At 42.5% G+C, this 18,582-nt stretch overlaps 5 protein-coding genes across 6 annotated transcripts; 2 read left to right on the top strand and 3 right to left on the bottom strand.

The window, feature by feature from the left end:
* The first annotated feature begins 729 nt into the window (after positions 1-729).
* On the top strand, positions 730-1,671 carry geminin (geminin DNA replication inhibitor). The gene has a single exon (XM_017080394.4). It carries the CDS (start codon positions 889-891, stop codon positions 1,471-1,473), a length of 585 nt encoding a protein of 194 aa, XP_016935883.3. The 5' UTR covers positions 730-888; the 3' UTR covers positions 1,474-1,671.
* A 98-nt stretch (positions 1,672-1,769) lies between these two features.
* Positions 1,770-3,930, bottom strand: Opbp (Optix-binding protein). 2 transcript variants are annotated; one of them, XM_017080393.4, is made up of 5 exons: positions 3,775-3,930; positions 3,027-3,723; positions 2,575-2,970; positions 1,960-2,518; positions 1,770-1,892 (listed from the first exon to the last, which is right to left on the bottom strand). In XM_017080393.4, exons 1-5 carry the CDS (start codon positions 3,779-3,781, stop codon positions 1,839-1,841), a joined length of 1,713 nt encoding a protein of 570 aa, XP_016935882.3. In that variant the 5' UTR covers positions 3,782-3,930; the 3' UTR covers positions 1,770-1,838. The 2 variants fall into 2 exon arrangements, with proteins under 2 accessions (XP_016935882.3, XP_016935881.3); XM_017080392.4 differs by having other exon boundaries at positions 3,027-3,712; positions 3,775-3,884.
* Positions 3,931-4,228: 298 nt separating this feature from the next.
* Debcl (Death executioner Bcl-2) lies at positions 4,229-8,748 on the bottom strand. Its single transcript, XM_017085369.4, has 3 exons — positions 7,815-8,748; positions 4,922-5,065; positions 4,229-4,862 (listed from the first exon to the last, which is right to left on the bottom strand). Exons 1-3 carry the CDS (start codon positions 8,124-8,126, stop codon positions 4,404-4,406), a joined length of 915 nt encoding a protein of 304 aa, XP_016940858.3. The 5' UTR covers positions 8,127-8,748; the 3' UTR covers positions 4,229-4,403.
* A 3,345-nt stretch (positions 8,749-12,093) lies between these two features.
* On the bottom strand, positions 12,094-13,766 carry LOC139352501 (zinc finger protein Paris-like). The gene has a single exon (XM_070994816.1). It carries the CDS (start codon positions 13,692-13,694, stop codon positions 12,618-12,620), a length of 1,077 nt encoding a protein of 358 aa, XP_070850917.1. The 5' UTR covers positions 13,695-13,766; the 3' UTR covers positions 12,094-12,617.
* A 2,097-nt stretch (positions 13,767-15,863) lies between these two features.
* Fmo-2 (Flavin-containing monooxygenase 2) lies at positions 15,864-18,560 on the top strand. Its single transcript, XM_017085457.4, has 6 exons — positions 15,864-16,095; positions 16,147-16,309; positions 16,372-16,561; positions 16,699-16,870; positions 17,423-17,961; positions 18,242-18,560. The coding sequence occupies exons 1-6, from the start codon at positions 16,047-16,049 to the stop codon at positions 18,419-18,421; spliced, it is 1,293 nt and encodes a 430-aa protein (XP_016940946.3). The 5' UTR covers positions 15,864-16,046; the 3' UTR covers positions 18,422-18,560.
* Positions 18,561-18,582: the final 22 nt, after the last annotated feature.

The following is an 18,582-nucleotide window of genomic DNA, read 5'->3' as shown; positions in this document are numbered from 1 at the left end:
TTTTAATTTAATTTTATTAAAATCGGACCACTATATCATATAGCTGCCATAGTAAGATCGGAAAATTGGTGGGCAAATAATATGAATCAAATTATAGCTTTGGTGTTTTTTAACATATAACCTCCTACGCTTGGAAATAACATTTTTTAATTTATTTGAGTTTCGAATTTAATTTTATTAAAATCGGACGACTAAATCATATCGCTGCCACTGCGATCGGAAAAATGGTGGAAAAATAATATGAAACAAATTATAGCTTCGGTGTTTTTTTGACATATTATCTTATACTATTGGGAATATCATTTTTTTTGTATTTCTAAATCTAATAATTATAACTGCAAGGGTTTGTATACTGCGGTTTGCCGAAGTTAACTTCCTTTCTTGTTTTTATTGATATTATATCCTCGGTAGTTTGGATTCTTTAATCGGCCCTTGAGGGACAAGTTGAACAGCCTGATTAACCGGATATCCGAGGAGATTGAGATGCAAACCCCGAACAATAATACACAGCGGGAGGATGGTAATGTGTAAATCGCACAACACCGATAGGTTTTTTTATTATCTAACAATTTTAATATTGATTTAAAGTAATATTAACAAGTTTTAAAAATAACATTTTTGAAATATTGGCGCACTCATGTGACAACACGATAGTCGTGACACGAAGAACAGAGACGGAGTAATGTGCGATGCAGCCCTTCCGAAAACAGTGTTGGACAACAGCACGCGGCATCGGCATTTTTTGGCGGCCATTACAACGAGTGGAATAGAGCAGAACGGAGCAGATCAAATTAATGCATAAACAAACGGCTAGCAAATAGCACACGCGCTGCCACCCGACAACCGAAACACAGAACCCACCGAAATCACAAAGAAACTGCTCCGAAGATGTCCTCGAGCGCTGCCAGGGTCTACATCCAAGTCGAGAGCGAGGCCGAGCAGCAGGAGCACCTTAAACAGCAGCGCAAAACCCTGAAGCCCCTGCAGGGCAACGTCAACGACAAGGAGAACCTCACTGGTTCCGGGCGCGCCTCCATCGTGGATCAGCTGAGTCGCCTCAAGGCCGGCGTCCATGTCGCGCCCAAATACGGCAAGCGCAAGTGCGTGGACACGGCCACCGCTGCACCGGCGACGTCGACGAGGGACGCGGACACTCAGACCGATGTAGAGGCGGAGGCCACGCTCAGCAGTAGTGCAGACAAGCCCATCACAGCGGAGGATCTCACAAGCGAGGCCGAGCCCGGCGAGAACTACTACAAGCTGCTGGCCGAGCAGCGCCGCTTGGCTTTGGAGGACTCTCTCACCGAGAACCGGCACCTTCACGAGCGCATCGAGGGGCTAGAGGAGGAGATGGACACAATGCGCCAGGAACTGGACGAGGCCAAGAACCTTGTGGAGGTCCTCAAGGAGATCTGCGACGAGGACAACAGCGAGGAGGAGCAGGAAGACGAGGCTGCGGGCGACCAGGAGTAGGTACCCGCCCAAGCTGCACACCAATCACACGTTCTGTTAGTCTAAGGTTGTACAATTAGTTGTAGTTAAATATTCGCCCTTAATTTATCCCTGTACGTCAGCTAACACAACGGACTGGTCTCATTGTACGCCAGCAATATATTTACTTGTTACACGCCAGTTATGATCCCAATAAAGTTTTTACAATTTCTAACACAATTATTTAGTAACTAGTCTGTGAAAATGATCAACATCGAACTGAACTAGAAGAGATGGACCTCAAATTATTCCCGCCAATGTTGCAAACCAACCACGCATCGGATTCCAAAGAAGAACTTATTATATATTTGCTATAACAGTCGCTAGTCGGAGTATAAATTTAAACGCTACTTAAGCCAATCCGTTATAATCTCCTCGCTGTGAAAATTATCCACGTCAAACTGTAATATGAAAAAATCGAGATCAGAAAAAGTGTGGTAGGACAGTTAAATGCATATAGAAACCAACCTCGACGCACTCCTCGTAGGTGGGAACAGACCCCACAACGTCTACGTCGTTTACCACAGCATTAATATAGGCGGCGTCTGCCTCGGCGGCTGCTATAAGCACCGCAGTCTCGGAGTCATCGGTCTCGACGGCTTGCACTTCTTCAGTTGTGGAGGAGGGATCCTCCTCCCGCAAGGCCGCATCCTCCACGACACCGTGGGCCGACTTCATGTGCAGACGCAGTGCAAAGAGACGCGCATACTCAGCTCCGCAAGTGCTGCAATAGAACTTGCCAGCTGCCTGGCTTTTTGCAGGCTGTCCGCTCTTAAGGGTCGGCGTACTAGCGCCGGTACTTCCTTTTCTCTTGTCGTCCTTGTGGGTCAGCATGTGATTCTTGACGGCATACATCGAGGAGAAGGGGCGGTTGCACACGGCGCACTGGTACGGCTTGGTGTGGGTGTTTTTGTGGGCGTACAGCTGTACGGAGGTGCGAAATGACTTGGGGCACGCATCGCAGGCGAACTGCCGCTCCGAACTGTGGATGCGCAGGTGATGGGAGTACACTTGATGCGATTTAAAGCTAAAATAATAATTGATTAATTGAAATAAAAAGAGATTCATTTTGTTTTTACCCACCGCTTGTTGCACACCGTGCACACATACGGCCGAATGTTGGTGTGGGTGCGCAGGTGAAGGGTCAGCGAGTAGGACACACGAAATGTCTTGCCGCATACCTCGCAGGCGTAGGGCTTCTCACCCGTGTGAACCCGTTCGTGCTTGACCTTTTCGAAGGGACGAGTGAACACCCGCTCGCAGTACTGGCAGGGAAACCCGGGCTTCTCCTTGTCGACGACAGTAGGACGCTGGTTCAGTCTGCTGGAGGTCTCGGTCTCGCGAGGTTTCTCGTGGATTTTCTGGTGCATCTGGTAGGTAACGTTGTCTTCGAACTTTCGGTTGCAGATGCTGCACATAATCTCGTTGGTGGTCTGCTGGTGCATCTGTTTGTGTACCGCCAAAAGGTTCTCATCGAAGCTGGATGGAGAAATGCCGTGATATTGTTCTTCATAACTTGTACCAAATGAACCCACCTCTTGTTGCAGATTTCGCAATAGAATTGATCCAGCTCGCTGTACTGCTGATGGGCGCCCACGGGAAGGGCGTCCTGAATGCTCTTGGACGCGCGACTGTCGTGGATCCGCATGTGGAACTTTAGGAACTTCTCCGAACTGAACACTGTGTTGCAGATCCCGCAGCTAATGACCGAGGATGCATCTTTTTGGCCCGACCTGGCACTAACACTGCTCAATTTTCGGCGGACGGGTGCTTTGGACTCTGCTTTGACCTGCTGGCTGGAACCTGCCCCGGATTCCGCCTGCGGACATACATGCTCCTCGGCACTGCTGCGGTTCTCGAAAATGCTGTGGCAGTCGTAGCAAAAGTAGCGATCGGACTGGCAGGGCTCTGCCTCATCCTGCTCGACCCTGCTGTCGCCCGGAACCTCCTCCACCAGCTCCCAGAGCGGCACGTCCGCATCGACGATGTCCTCGTCGTCGACCTCCTCCAAAACGATATCTCCTGCAATCTGGTCCACGAACTCCAATTCTTCCTTTACGCCGCCGCAGGTGCCGGGCTGACCACTGTGATCGCGGGCGTACGCTTCGCTGTCCTCGTAGACGTTGCCGCAGCTCTCGCAGTAGAGAAACTCCTGTCCTCCAGCTCCATTCCCGGAGGAAACTGCATGCTCCACGTGGGCTTCCGGGTAAGTCTCCTCATCCTGGATGAACACTACAGTTGGTCGTTACTCAACGCTCAGGCCCACGGACATGGAGCACTCACCTGACATGGCATTATTCGATGCAAGTCAACTTTATTTACTATAAATAATGGGGAGTAGACCATTCACAACAAATGGTTTGTCGAAGTCGAAGCGTTGCCACCATACTAATGGAATATTCAAGTTTTGACTGTGTGGCAGCCCTATGAGATATTGTGCTTTAATTTTAATATTAAAAGTATCAATCAATATTTATTGTACTCTAGAAATCCACATCTAAACTTTACTCTTCATTTTTTTAAAATTTGTTTTGCTTTAAGTTCTCAACTTCAACGAGATTTCATTTAGTCTGAATCTAAAAATTCTATATTTAGCATTTTCCGCATTTAAAAAATTAAACATTTGAATCTGCAGTGTCCTCCAGTGTTGTTAAACAAAGTGCATAAAACACCTGTTGGGACACTGGTGACTATTCTGCCGCTCTGGCATCCCACTTTCGCGCCAAATTCAAATCAATAGTTTTAAACACACGCTTTATTGCGCCTAGGTTAGGATAACAATATTATAGATAAAACAATGTGCACTACATACTACTACACGACTCGTGGTCCATGGAAGCAGGAATGATTCGAAGCTCTCACTGACTAAATGGTACGAATATACATCTAAGACGAAACGTTCCGGGGCAAGGCTAGAACAGCAGCGAATACAGTTGACCACCGATCCGCTTACACACATTGGAGACCATATAGGCGCCCGCCGAGATGGTGACAAAAAGCGTTAGCCAGCCCAAGAACGTGAACTCCCCGACCCGGGGTCGGATGTGTCGCGACAGGCCCATCCAACCGCCGTTGTCGATCAGCCAGTAGACCAGGTCATCCTCTATGATCTCGGCCAGTCCGTCTATCAGGCACTGTAGGTAGTCGAAATGTCCTTGGCGCACGCAGTCGATGGCGAAGCCGCCGCAGACGGCAAAGATTGAGATTATCTTGCCCCAGGTGATGCTTGAGCGGAACAGATCCTTGGCCACCAGGTTGAGCAGCATGGGTGCCATGTCACTGTCCTCTAGCTCCCCGAACGGGGCCCTCGACAGCTGGCGCGATATGTTTGTGTATACCCGGGGGTGCATGCGCTCCAGTTCCTCGCCCATCTGTGAATTAAAATGGGTTATTCAGTGGGTTATTCTCTGGCGGATTGGGGGCCACTCACGCTGTTCAGGGCCGGAAAGACCTCATAGACCACGTGCGAGGAGCCGGGGTCCAGGATGTTGCGCAGCCGCTGTGTCACCTTCCGGTTGAGGACTCCTGCCCGTCGCAGCCGGGCTCTGATGTACTGGCCGCACAGGCATTTCCCCTGAAATAAAACGACAAAGCCAAAAGTTCAATCAAATTAACTACTGTGCTTTGATCATTGCCAGGCAATTTTGGCCCATCAGCGGGCCACTCAATCAAATCAATATCTGCCCCGAAGTTTCCGGCGAACCTATTTACGTCTTGCGGAATTGGTTTACATCTGAGTTCCGTGGACACCTGGGCAATTTCAATCTCACCTCTTACAGAGTCTCTAAAATTGCAGCCGAACTGGTGCTGAGTGCACATGGCGGTAATAAACAATGAAAGCATTTCTAAACAAAAAGAGGCGATCAGCACGTGCTGTTGGAAATAATTAAAGCAAACTACAAGCTTCTGGAATCTGTAAGACGCTTAATGCTTGCCGCAATTTAAAAACCCACTTTCATGTCTCCCCATACAATTCCGATCAATTAGCCATAGCTTCCCCCAATTTATGTCGCACAATTAGTGTTCGTCACGCCAACGACTTGGGGCCCAAGTAAACAGACAATTACCTACTTTGGCGCCAACTTGACTTATGACATGGCCAGCCAAAGAGATCGAATCTATGCCAAATCGCTGGCCTTGCGGTTTTTGGCTGGGGTCTTGACAAGTCCATTGAAGCACTCCGAGCCCGTCCAGCCTCCCAGTGAATTGATCACCTGCCCGCGGGCCGTACCAATAAATCCGTCAATTTGTTTACGTGATCTTGTTATGGCGATACACTTGGGCGCCGAACTTTTACCTTTTCGGCAAGTTTGGCCTGACCAAATACCATAAAATTGAGAGTTCGATGAATTCATCACTTAAAGTTTACGTGTGTGTGCTTTGTTTATTTTTGGAATGCTTGTTTATAATTGATTTACTCGTGGCGCCTCTGGGGTTCTTCCCTTTTGTCCAGGTGCTATTATTTTTGGGAACCTGCAATCAGCAGGATACACATTTGGCAATGGCCTCATCTAAATCCAATTCTGATTCCCCAGTTGATAGGCTAAGACCCTGCAATCTAAGCAAACTTCCGCAATGCGCTTTGTGCAAAAATTCCCCACAAATTATTAGTCTCGGCAAAGGCAAATATATTAAATAAACACTTTACATTTCGCTCACCTAGAAGAGTCGGGTAAATATTTTACATAGCAAAACGAAGGAAAACGTGCGTGCACTGGAACTTTATATCAGTCTGTCTCTGAGATAAAAAAAAAATATTTACCTTATCAATTAAATTGTGACAGTAACACCCACGACCCAATTGGTAAATTATATAGATACGGATGGTTCGTCCTCGTTCGCAGCCACCACGTAATTTGGTAATTTCTCAAACATTTTAGCACAGTAAATAAGTATCGAGGTTCCCACTGTTTGCCGATCTGTTGTCTGTTTTGATGTGGTTGTTATTTCAAAACTTGTCCACAAAGTGCGTCAATTTATTTGAACAGCTTTCGTGTTCAGTTTGGGTTTATGTTCCTCACTTTTGTGCACTTCCCAAAGACTATAGTTTGCCTTAAAGCTTAAGAGGCCCCCATTCTCCGTTCCAATACTAATACTTCTAGTTTTAGTTCTTAAGAACATACCCTACAAATTTAATCCTAAAATTCTTTTACACTTAACATACACAAAACTAAAATGTAACCTGTTATGGTAAGCACAAGTTTAGACGTTTATTTCATAATGCCTTACTTTAAAACTTTAAAACCAAAACGATTTGCTTTTCAGATGATATGGCATACTGTCAGGGATTGAAATGCTTGCTTATAAATGATTTTTTTGAAAGCTCAAACTGATAAATGTTCATAAAACGAATCATTTTTTTGGAGGGAACAAAAAAAGTAAAATTTCTAGACCCACCCAAAGTTTTATCAATTATCGGTAACATTCAGCTATAATTAAATATTTGTTCAACTGGTTGCCTTCTAGATATAAATATCACCAAACAATCATTTTGTACCTATTCAAAAACAATTTAGGATGAAACAATAAATACTATTTGATAACATTTACTTATTTCTGGTTCAAAAAACACTTGTTATTTTGGAAATGTGTATGACGAATTAAAGAGGAATAGATAACAGAAACATAAATGTATGTGCTTCAAGGCAACTTATTAAAATTAAATATGTTTATGCTTACATAATTGAGAAAGTTTTGGAAATGGCAAATTTTGGTTTCCTAAAAAATTGTGTTTTTTGAATACCTTTTGACATACACATGAATGTGTGCTTATTGCAAGTAAAGGCACTAAAAAAGCAAACATTCCTGGTATACAATGTATCAAAATTTTAAAAATTCTAATTCTTAGTCTTACTCACAGACGCAACGCTTAAGGATTAAGTTAGATTTAGTTATTAAGTAACATACCCTTTGTTCGTTTTAGGCTAGCTGCCATAAATACATATGAATCTTTGAGTTCAAAATACTAATGAATACTTTTAAACATTTAAAACATACAGTATGCATAAGAAAACGATAAGAAAGCACTTTGAAATTTGAAAATTGTTTTAGATATCAACTCCCTTGTATATCGTTTTTAATTTTCACAATAAAAGTTCACACCAAAAATATGTTGTTGATCAAAAAATTAGTTATAACCAATGTGGGTAGACTTTACTTTGTTGTTCCAGAAATATAAATATACTTTATTTACTAGCTTTAGTACTCCCAAGATGCAGTGACCAGCTCTAACAAATCTGTTTTATTCATTTAAAGACCTTAATGGGTTCTGGATTATTCCTAACATCTTAGCTGTCTTACTATAAAGGCCACCTGGTGCTCACCTGGTTGATAATCTCCATCTTGTACTCCTGGTAGTTGGTCATGGTGCGCGTGCTGCTGGCCAGCGAGGATGTGGAGGCGGCCCTGGTCATGGCACCGCCGGCGTGAAGGGAGCGTCCGTTGGAGGGATGCGTGCCGGGGCCTCCACCTCCTATACCACCTCCTCCCACTCCCACTCCCCCTCCGCGGAGCGCCTTCCAGTCGCTGGAGGCCGTGGCAATGGTGCCGCGTCGATTCGCCGTGTAGATCTCGTGGTCCAGCGACGAGGACTTGAACTTGGCCAGCTTGGGCGGCGGACTGGTGGTGGGGGCCATGGTCGTTGGCCGAATGCTTGGCTGCCCGCTATTGTTGTTGTTGTTTCTGCTGCTGCTGCTGCTGAGGCCTTTGTTGGCGCTGCCCCATGTGGGTTGTGTAATTTCGAAAGCGCAGCAGCCTCGCGACTTTGCATGCACTATGCACTCAGAAATGGAACGCTTTTGGAGCGGATCAGCGTACGGCGATCACCTCAACGCTACTCGCCTTGCGCTTTTTTGGAGGTGGTCGGGATCGGATTGGGTTCCGATTTAATTCTGATAAAATGGGCAAAACAAAATAAAAAAGTCGGCGACGAATGGGGCGCACAAAGCGGAGAGCAGCAAGCACGAACGAGAGGCACAAAGGAGAAGCACTAAAACTTGTTGCTGGTGCCGCGATCCCAGTTTCGTATTATTCCCAGCTCAGCCGCTCTGCTTCGCAGCGCCTTTGCTTTCTTTTTCGACTTGTTGTTTTCTCGCCTCACATCACTTTGAACCTTTAACCGAGAGCGCGAAATGAAATGTTTAGCAAGTGGAAGTGGGGAAAAGCGATCGATCGCAAGCGCGCGCTTTACTCTCCGTTCTTCGTTCTCGGTTCTCCGGTCCCGTTCTTCCGAGCTTCCCGCGAGCTTCGGTTGTGATTTGTAGGGATGTGAAAAATATAGCAAAATATCAGTATTTCGATATTTTTTGAATAAAAATAAATATTTCTTATCGTGAAATTAAAAACGCGAAAAAGTCAGACCAGATTATTTTCATTTTCTACATTTTGCAGCGAATGGTCACACCAGGTGATCTCAAATTGGCTCTCTCCTCTCCTTTCAACAGAAATGTTAAGATACAACAGAGATTTTCCTCGCCGCTGCTCTGCAAACGTTGATAATGTTGTATCTTAACATTGCTGTAAATGTGTTGCGATCAGCGGTTCGCTGAGCTGGTTCACGCTGGTGGTTCGGCGGAGCGAACCGGTTTTGGAGCCAGAAAAACGGCGATCATTTTATTTAGGGCCAGTTTTGGTCAGCTGTTTATCAGCTGCTCCATACAATCTTTATTTTAAGAAATTTCAGCAATTCAACAATCAAATAAAAAAGCAAATATTTAGTTCTTAGCTTGTTAATAATTTTATACATTAACAAACATGGTCCTAGCTGCTTAAAAATTCAACAGTAACCATTTAGGATCGTTCCCTAAATTGCTGAAATGTTCCATTAAACTTTCAACAATTCAATAATTAAACACTTTAGGGAGTACCCTAAACGTTTAAGAATAACCACCTGAGAAACTACGTTTTCTGTTCCATCTATATCTTTTATTGAAATTCAAACTTACCACGTCAAACTTTGACCGAAATGAAAAGCTCATAAAGAATCAAACAAAGAAATGCTTTTGGTTTTAATTTTATTTATTTTGTTATTATGAGAATAACAGTTTTAGAAATAACTTAGTTAGAATTTGAAAATCTTTAAATAGATTTTCATGAAAAACCAGTCAAGCTAGAAGTTTTTTACAGTTTCGAAGAGCAAAGATTTTAAAGTCTTTAAGCACTGGTCGAAACAAGTTAGTTCCCTTTGGCGGTTTCTATGGCTTAGCTCGCATTCTGACGACTGTAAAACTTGATCTACAAGGAAAGTACCTTAAGCCCATTAAAATTTCAGGTATACGTCTTCAACGTTATTGTAGACAGACATTGAAAAGTACAAAATTATATACAAAAATTAACATAAACTTTTTTCCATCGCTATAATATCAAAATGCGAGGTGAGCTACCATTACTTTAAGATTTTAAAGTCCAAACTGCGGCTGCAGTTCAAAGCACTAAAAATGTTGCAGTGTAAATTATACAAATGTATCTCGATCGAAATTTAATGCTTAATCTTCAAAATTATGGAACGATTTCGAACGATTGCTTTCGCAAGTGTCGCTTAAGATCTGTATTATGGAAAAAAGATTCTAACTATTGGGGGCACTGGAATAGGGGTTATCCTGTATGCGTTCGCAAATGTGTCTGAAGATGGTGACTCTCGCTGAAAGCTCTTGGACAGTGGGAGCACTTAAAGAGAAGAACTTCTGAATGCGTGTGTAAGTGCCTTTGAAGATGTAGATTACTGGGAAAGATCTTTGGGCACTGGGAACACTTGTACTGCCCTATTCCTACGTGAGTTTGCAAGTGCTTCTGAAGACTCAAATCCTGCGTAAAAGACTTTTTACAGTGGGGGCACTCGAACAGTCGTTCTAAGTGCGATCGCAAGTGCTTGTCAAGATAAGAACTACTTATAAAAGACTTTAAGCAGTGGGAACACTGAAACGGTTTTTCACCTGTGTGGATTCGCATGTGTGATTGACAACTTAGCTTCCGGGTAAAAGACTTTTCGCAGTAGGGGCACTTAAAATGCGTTTGATTGCGTCTCATTAGTTTTAATGTGTGCGATATCAGGTGTCTCTGAAGACACTGACTCCGTTTGAAAGACATTGAGCAGTCGGTATGGGTACACTTGAACGGTCGTAGTTCAGAGTGAATTACTTCATGTCTATTACGACTCGAAACATGTGAAAAACTCGCTGGACACCAGGAACATGGGAACGATTCTCCGGAAGATCCTCCGTGGGCTCGCAAGTGCTTTTGTAAAGCAGGATTTGAGGTAAAAGTCAGTGAACAACGAGAGCACCGTAACTGTTTTTTGTGGGTTTCCATATGTTCCTGAAAACATGATTTGTTAATAAAAGGCATAAAACAATAAGAACACTTGAACAATGTTTCCCTAGTGTGCGTTTTTAGGTGTGTGCTAAGACTGCTTATTTTTTTAAAAGTCTCCTCGCAGTGGGAACACTTGAGCAGTCCTCCAGCGTGAGTGCGCAAATGGTTCCTTAGAATCAAATTCGTTGTATAAGCCTTTGAGCAGTGTGAGCACTGGAACGGACGATATCCTGTGTGGGTTTGCAAGTGATCCTTAAGTTCAGATTTAAGTATAAAAGTCTTTTGGCAAGCATAGCATTTCTTATTACTCTCGCCATGGCGAGACTCATAATATACATCGTCTCCGTCTATTTCTTCTTCATTGTCGATTTCTGTCTCCTCGACTTTAACTTCGTCTACCAATTCCTCAAAGTCGCTGTTTGAACTAAGACGGTTTTCTTCTTCGAACTCATCGACCTCAAGTGGTTCATTCTTAACCTGGAACAGGTTTGTAGGTGGTTCCTCCTCATCCACCACTTCGTCGTTAAATTGGGAATCCTCTTCATTCAGGGTCTCGTTCTTTACCTGACACTGGAACGGCTCTTCATGTGGTTCCTCACTTCCTCTCACATCATCGACCACTTCTTCCTCAAACTGAGGCACTTCTTTTAATAACCCTAATGCATTTTTTGCGTCCTGGAGGCAGGAAGAGCAAATGGTTTCAGGTAACAAATCCCCTCTTGCAATTTTAGAGCCGCTGAACTGAGAAACGATATTCACAATAGATTCGGAATCAAGTGTGCCTTCAAACACATTGATCATGTTTCCATTTTCACTTAGGCAAACACGACACGTTGGTGTCTCCATCGCTCTGAAATGAAATAATGACATAGAGCTCCGCTATTTATTATACTTATTTTCTTACAACCAGATTAAAATATTATCACTTCAGATGGTATGGTTTGTTTACTTTCTAGTTAGAGATGTAAGAAGTCGAGATTGTTTCGATACTATTGCGTATTTTTCTTACTTCTTTAGTATTTTTCTAATTTTCTTACAGGAAAGGACTGGAGGGTGCATTGACTAATAAAAAAAAGGGTAACATATTCCGGTTGGTGTACTTGCTATGATAAAGACATACAGTGACTAACATAATTATTGGCACATCCAGGATTTTGAACTTTTTGAGTGTTTTTATTCCCTTGCAGAGGTTACTATAATTTTAGTAAGCAGATCTTAACGCAGTGAAGAAAAAGTTTCCAACCCTATTAAGTAGACATACCGCTGTGGGTAAAAATTAAGGTAAACTTGTTTGTAAAATTAAAAATCACAGTTTATTTTTTTATAACCATTTCATTCTCTTTAACACTTAAACGGATGTTATCCTGTGTGCATTTCCGAATGTGTCTGAAGATAGTGAATCTCGCTAAACGCCCTTGGGCAGTGGGAGCACTTAAAGAGAAGATCTTCTGAGTGCGCGTGTATGTGCCTTTTAAGATGTATATTACTGGGAAACATCATTGGAAACACTTTTACTGTCCTATGTGAGTTTCCAAGTGTGACTGAAGACTCGAATCCTGTGTAAAACTCTTTGTACAGGGGGGGCATTGGAGCTGTCCTTCTGAGTGGGATTCTAGATGGGTGCGAAGATAAGATTTCTTTACAAAAGACATTGAGCACTGAGAGCACTGGAATCGTCGTTTATAATTTGGTTTCTGGGTAAGAGACTTTTCGCAGTGCTTTCTCTTGTGTCTCAGAAGGCTTTCAGAATAAACGAAAGTTTTTGGACATTGGGTACATTTTTCCAATCGTTCTCCTGAGTGCGATTTCAGGTGCTTCTAAAGACACTGACTCCGTTTAAAGGACATTGAGCAGTCGGTATGGGTACACTTGAACGGCCGTAGTTCAGAGTGAATTACTTCGTGTCTAATACGACTTGAAGCTTGTGAAAATATCGCTGGACATTGGGAACATTGGAACGATCGACGTCCTCTGTGGGTTCGAAGGTGCTTCTGAAAAACATAATTTAAGGTAAAAGTCATTGAACAATGGGAACACTGGAACTGTCCTTTGTGGGTTTCCATATGGGCCTGAAGACATGACGTGTTAATAAAAGGCATAAAACAGAAGGAGCACTTGAGCAATGGTTCACTAGTGTGCGTTTTCAAGTGGGTTCTAAGACTTGGTATTTTTGTAAAAGTCTCTTCGCAGTGGGAACACTTAAGCAGTCCTACTGTGTGAGTGCGCAAATGATTTCTTAGACCCAAATTCGTTGTATAAGCCTTTGAGCAGTGTGAGCACTGGAACGCACGATACCCTTCGTGGGTTTGCAAGTGCTCCTTAAGTTCAGATTTAATTATAAAAGTCTTTAGACAAGCATAGCATTTCATATTACTCTCGCCATAGTGAGTCTCTAGATTGTGACTCTCGTCCTCTTTTATTTCTTCATCACCGAATTCTATCTCTTCGATTTTAACTTCGTCTACCAATTCCTCAATGTCGATGTTTGAAATAAGAATGTTTTCTTCCTCGAATTCGTCCTCTTGTAGTGGCTCGTTCTTCACCTGGAAAAGCTGTGTATGTGGTTCCTCCAAATCATGAAACACTTTGTCCATAAATTGGTCATTCTGCCGATAGTCAAATATTTCTTCATTCAGGGGTCCGTTCTTCACCTGAAACTGGAACGGTTCTTCATGTGCTACCTTATTTTCTTCCACATTATCGACTAATTCTGCCTTTGATTGAGTCCCTTTCTGCAGGCAGGAAGTGCAAATGGTTAAGGGAAAAGAATTTCGTCTTTTATTTTTAGAACAGCTGAACTGCGAAATAATATTGACATTGACCAAATTTCCATTTCTACTCAGGCAAACACGACACTTCGGTGACGCCATCGCTCTGCAATTATAAAAGGACATAGAGCTGCGCTTTTAATTATACTTATTTTCTTACGGCCGATTTTGTAACATTTAAGCCGTATACAATTATTTTAAAATCATATGAAATCTTTCTAGTTAGAGATGTTAGAACTCGAGATTGTTTCGATACTATTGCGTATTCTTTTATTTACTATTTTTCTTATTTTCTGACAGGAATAGATTGGTGGGTGCATTGGATAGCTTAAAAATGTTTATAATTTTTGGTTTTGTGTACTGCTAAGATAGATATAAAGTGATTAAATTAATTATTGGTACAATATGCATTTTGAACATGACACTTATTTTGTACAATAGCATAACTAATTGTTTGCTTAAAACGAATTAATTTATTACTTTAGCTCTTATACATAATTTATAAAAAAACAAAAAATGGACCAGGTTTTCCGGAACAAAATTATTGGCACACTTGTTATTTAATTACCCATATTGTTTAAACTTAATCGACGTGGTTGGTTTATTTTTCCAAATCAGCTTTGCCTCTATACTTCTATCAATGTAGTTTCCTAAGTATAAAAAAAGTGGTATTTAATAGCACTCCAAAAAGAAATGTCCAGAAGTTGTTTTTACCATTCGAAGCCTTTTATGCCACTTTTTAGGAGTTTCACATTGCCAAAATGCAAGGCATGTAAGTAAATATAATTAAGTGGTCAGGAAGGTAAACAAATCACATAAAAGGATAACGTCAACCCTCAGATCTATTCAGGGCAGATACTTTGGCAGCTTAAAAAACCAATTACTAATACATTCTAGAAAAATATTAGTAGTTCGTTAAAGGTCAAAATAGAAATGTAACAAATTTTGGCATCGCATTATCACCTGCTTAGTTAAATTATATTGGGTAAAATTGGTAATTATATAAGGGGAATTGTTCTAGAGACAATTTGACCATATGTAATAGTGCAAAATATCATATGCCTCGGAAATTCTGTTCAATTAAACCCAGACTAGTGACCAGGAAGCTCTCATTATTTGCATAGTAGAAAACAAAACACATCATATCAAAGTGTGATCAAAGTGGGCGATTGCTCGGAAGCGTGGAGTTAAAACACTTCATTCGATCTTGATTAACCAAGGGCTGTCAAAGCATGCTTATGTTGAATTCGATTTCAATAGAGTATCGGACGCAATCAATTCCGTTATCACTGCCTGAGAATCATCTTTACTTGGCTTCCTCACTCCCGATGCCTAAGACTATTGCCCATGAATATGTCCACTGCAAACCCGTATTAACACCCCCAGCAAAGAGTTTTCCACAGGCTTCACTGCGGCCTGCTACAATGTTGCCCTCGGCAATGTTTTTGTAATTGAATGAAATTAATTATATACCCGTCTCTGATGATTTTCAATACGTTCAATTGTATTGGTGCGGCCAGCTGATAATTAAAAGCTCAAATAGGCTGTTAAACTGAATTGACACAGTGACTCCGGGTAAGGGGGTAGAAATCTCCGCCGAATCTGAATTGATAGTGCTATCAGTTCGCTATTTGGGATCGGTTCCTACGTCTTCCAGCAGCCAGAGCCAGATGTTCATGGCTTACAGTCACAATCCTCAATCTAAAACAAGCTAAAGGTTCATAGGTATTACTTCGTTAAACCAAAAATGTTAGGTCTTGAAAATTGTTAAAATAAATTTTATAATTAATTGATCATCATGGCAGAATGTCATGCTAATAATCCAAATATTGTTATTATTTATCAGTCTAGGTAGCATAACTAGTTTAAAATTAATTAACTTACAATATGGGAATTACTTTCCATGATACATTTCAATTTTCCTGTATTTTATAGGTTTACAGATTAGAATATACAACCAATAAATTGAAATTTAAACTTTTCCGATCAACAACAGTTTTTTTACACTAACGCATTATAACTATAACTAAAACTGGAACATTTAAGTGAATTTGCAGGGTTGAGATACTTTAAGTTGGTGAGGTCTTACTGTAATTCCGATCTGTTGGCGGCGGGTTCCAGACGCTTACAGAACGCCAACGGCAGCGTCGCTGTTATGTCACTGGCAATCGCAAATGATAAGACGGTAGCGGTGGATGAAGCCGCCTTGCGAAGTCCCCTTTCCCCGAAAAGCTACTCATGCCCATGTATTCCTTATACTACCATGTGGGAATGAACTTATCAGTTGCACCCAGCTCGTAAACAATCTAGTATACTCGAGTGTAGCGCACATCGAGACGGCTTCCCGGGTCTATAATATCTGTGGGAGCTCGAGCCCTCGGTTAGTCGTTGGTCAGTCGCAGAGACGAAGCGACGTGTTACTCAAAAGACAAAGACAAACCACTTCGAAAACACGCTACCATTTAGGAATATCCAAAAATGATGAAAACACCATTGGACCAGAAGCGTCGCGTTTGCGTAATAGGAGGTAATGTCCAAATCTGCTCAGTAAAGGTGCATATCTGACTTTATATCTCAGCCGGAACAGCGGGTCTGTGCGCCCTGAAGAACTCCCTGGAAGCGGGTCTTGATGCGGTGGCCTATGAGCGGGGTACCGAAATCGGAGGAACCTGGATTTTCTCCGAGGAAATGCCGAAAGACGAGTACGACGAGGTGCACAGCAGCATGTATGAGGGATTACGGTAGGTTATATAGCTATGAATTTATATAGGGAAGCTGTCTGATTTATGATTTTTGGTTTTAGCACCAATCTGCCCAAGGAGGTCATGGGCTATCCGGACTACTCGTACCCCGCCGACATCGACGAATCCTTTATCACCTCCAACCAGGTGCTGGAATTCCTCCGCTCTTATGCGGAACACTTTAAGCTGAAGCCCCATATCAAGCTCCAGCACGAAGTGATAAGAGTGCGTCCTCGCTTGGACGACTGGGAGGTTGGTAGCGACGTCACGTATTTTCGAACCAGTTTTTTGGTGTCCCAATCACTGCGACTTGTTTTTCCCCGCTCATACGGATCTTGATCTTGCATTGAGACTGATGAAATACTGATACTTCCTCCGATCATTCGCAGGTCTATGTGTGGGACCACAGCACGGATACCTGCGATCCAGTCTACTACGACTTTGTGTATGTCTGTAATGGACACTACACGGAACCGGACATACCGAGTGTCGAGGGAATGGACCTGTTCGAGGGCAAGAAGATGCACAGCCACCTGTACCGCAAGGCAGATAAGTTTAAGGGTGAGATAAGGTGGCCTGTGGCCTGTATCTTGTTTGTATCAGTCTGCCAAAACCAAAGCTCTGGACTTGGCAACCATAGCCGTCTGGCCAGAGTCCCACTTCTGTTATTCCCCATAAATAATTGGAGCACCCTCGAGAGCAGATAATATTGTTGACGGCCGAGTGACATAATAATATCAAGTGTGAGGGTCTGTGCCAATTTTAAGCTCCCGTTCCACGTGCTTTTGTAGTGATAGCGAAAAATATACCTCGCAAACCCACTATTTGTTTATCAAACAGGATCTAATCTTCAGATTTCTATGTTCAATATATATTTCTTTAATGCTGAACATAATTTACCATATTTAAAAGATAAGCTTGAGGCATTCGAAAGTATCACTCATACGCACTGTTGCCTTTGATAAAAAATTGATTTTAATCTACACAAGTGGAATAGATTTCAGTGGAATGGAAAGGAAATGGATGAATTGATATGATATGATATTTTTCTACGATAGCAAGACCAGAAATGGTGGACATAAGTAAACTAAACTTATGGTACTTATCTTTCAGACGAGCGTGTTCTGATCATTGGCGCCGGTCCCAGCGGAATGGACATCACCAACCATGTTCGCATGTCGGCCAAGCAGGTGTTCCTTAGCCACCACCTGTCCACTACTCCCAACACAGCTTTTATGGGCAATGTCACACAGAAACCGGACGTGCAACGCTTCACCCCGGACGGAGCCGTCTTCACGGACGGCAGCACGGAAAGCTTCGACCATGTGCTGTTCTGCACCGGCTACAAGTACACATTCCCCTGTCTCAGCACCGATGTGGGCATCCAGGTCATAGACAACTTCGTCCAGCCACTGTGGAAGCACTGCATCAACATCAATCACCCGACCATGGCTTTTGTGGGGCTGCCCTTCAACGTGATCCCCACCCACATTTTCGACATGCAGGTGCGCTTCACGCTGAAGTTCTTCACGGGCCAGCGGGAGTTCCCCTCACGGGAGCAGATGATCGCCGAGCTGGAGCAGGAGATCGGAGAGCGATGGGGCTGCGGCGTCCACAACCACAAGAAGGCACATCAGATGGGCGAGCGACAGGTGAATATTAAGTTGTTTAGCACGTCTTTTAATATCCGGTTCTTGTATGAAAAGATATAATCGTATCAAAAGTTTCAAGAAAATGTAATTCAGTTATCCAGAAAAATTGTTTAAAAAAACCCTAAAAAGTTCAACTAAACTAACCTGGTAAATTCTTCAACATTTTTAGTAAGGACTTATATAGCTGCTCTACATTTATAATTTATTACAAATACAGGCAGAGAGTACCGGATAGATCACTCATCGTATCTCATGTTTTACTAATGATCTGTTCTTCTAGTTTGTTTACTACAATGAACTGGCGAACCTCGCGGGCATCGAAAACATCAAGCCAGTCATCCACAAGCTGATGAAGGACTGCGGCAAGAAATACATTTTTGAATTGGACACGTACAGAAGCAATCGCTACACCATCGTGGACGACGAAAATTTTTTGAAGAATGGAAAAGCTACCTCCTAACAATACTATTTTCGTCCTTTTTTGTACCATATGTTAGTCTCTAAGAACGGTTTCTTTGTATGACCTGAATCGAACACCTTCGAAAATACTTGAATTTGATATTAAAACCCAGCTTGTGCCTGTGACGATAAAACTTAAATATACATTTTGTATGATATCGA

Source organism: Drosophila suzukii, chromosome 2R (genome assembly GCF_043229965.1).
Source record: "Drosophila suzukii chromosome 2R, CBGP_Dsuzu_IsoJpt1.0, whole genome shotgun sequence".
Taxonomy (NCBI): domain Eukaryota; kingdom Metazoa; phylum Arthropoda; class Insecta; order Diptera; family Drosophilidae; genus Drosophila; species Drosophila suzukii.
The sequence above is the reverse complement of the archived record's forward strand: the minus strand, read 5'-3'. Positions and strand labels throughout refer to the sequence as shown.

Coding starts and splice junctions, on each gene's coding strand:
- Fmo-2 (XM_017085457.4), top strand. CDS start 16,047: ATGATGAAAACACCATTGGACCAGAAGCGTCGCGTTTGCGTAATAGGA. Junction 16,562..16,698: donor CTCGCTTGGACGACTGGGAG/GTTGGTAGCGAC, acceptor GATCATTCGCAG/GTCTATGTGTGGGACCACAG. Junction 16,871..17,422: donor CAAGGCAGATAAGTTTAAGG/GTGAGATAAGGT, acceptor CTTATCTTTCAG/ACGAGCGTGTTCTGATCATT.
- Opbp (XM_017080392.4), bottom strand. CDS start 3,837: ATGGTCTACTCCCCATTATTTATAGTAAATAAAGTTGACTTGCATCGA. Junction 3,713..3,774: donor ATCGAATAATGCCATGTCAG/GTGAGTGCTCCA, acceptor GTGTTCATCCAG/GATGAGGAGACTTACCCGGA. Junction 2,971..3,026: donor TGCGAAATCTGCAACAAGAG/GTGGGTTCATTT, acceptor TTCTCCATCCAG/CTTCGATGAGAACCTTTTGG.
- geminin (XM_017080394.4), top strand. CDS start 889: ATGTCCTCGAGCGCTGCCAGGGTCTACATCCAAGTCGAGAGCGAGGCC.
- Debcl (XM_017085369.4), bottom strand. CDS start 8,126: ATGGCCCCCACCACCAGTCCGCCGCCCAAGCTGGCCAAGTTCAAGTCC. Junction 5,066..7,814: donor AGATGGAGATTATCAACCAG/GTGAGCACCAGG, acceptor GTTTTATTTCAG/GGGAAATGCCTGTGCGGCCA. Junction 4,863..4,921: donor TCTTTCCGGCCCTGAACAGC/GTGAGTGGCCCC, acceptor TTTAATTCACAG/ATGGGCGAGGAACTGGAGCG.
- LOC139352501 (XM_070994816.1), bottom strand. CDS start 13,694: ATGTCCTTTTATAATTGCAGAGCGATGGCGTCACCGAAGTGTCGTGTT.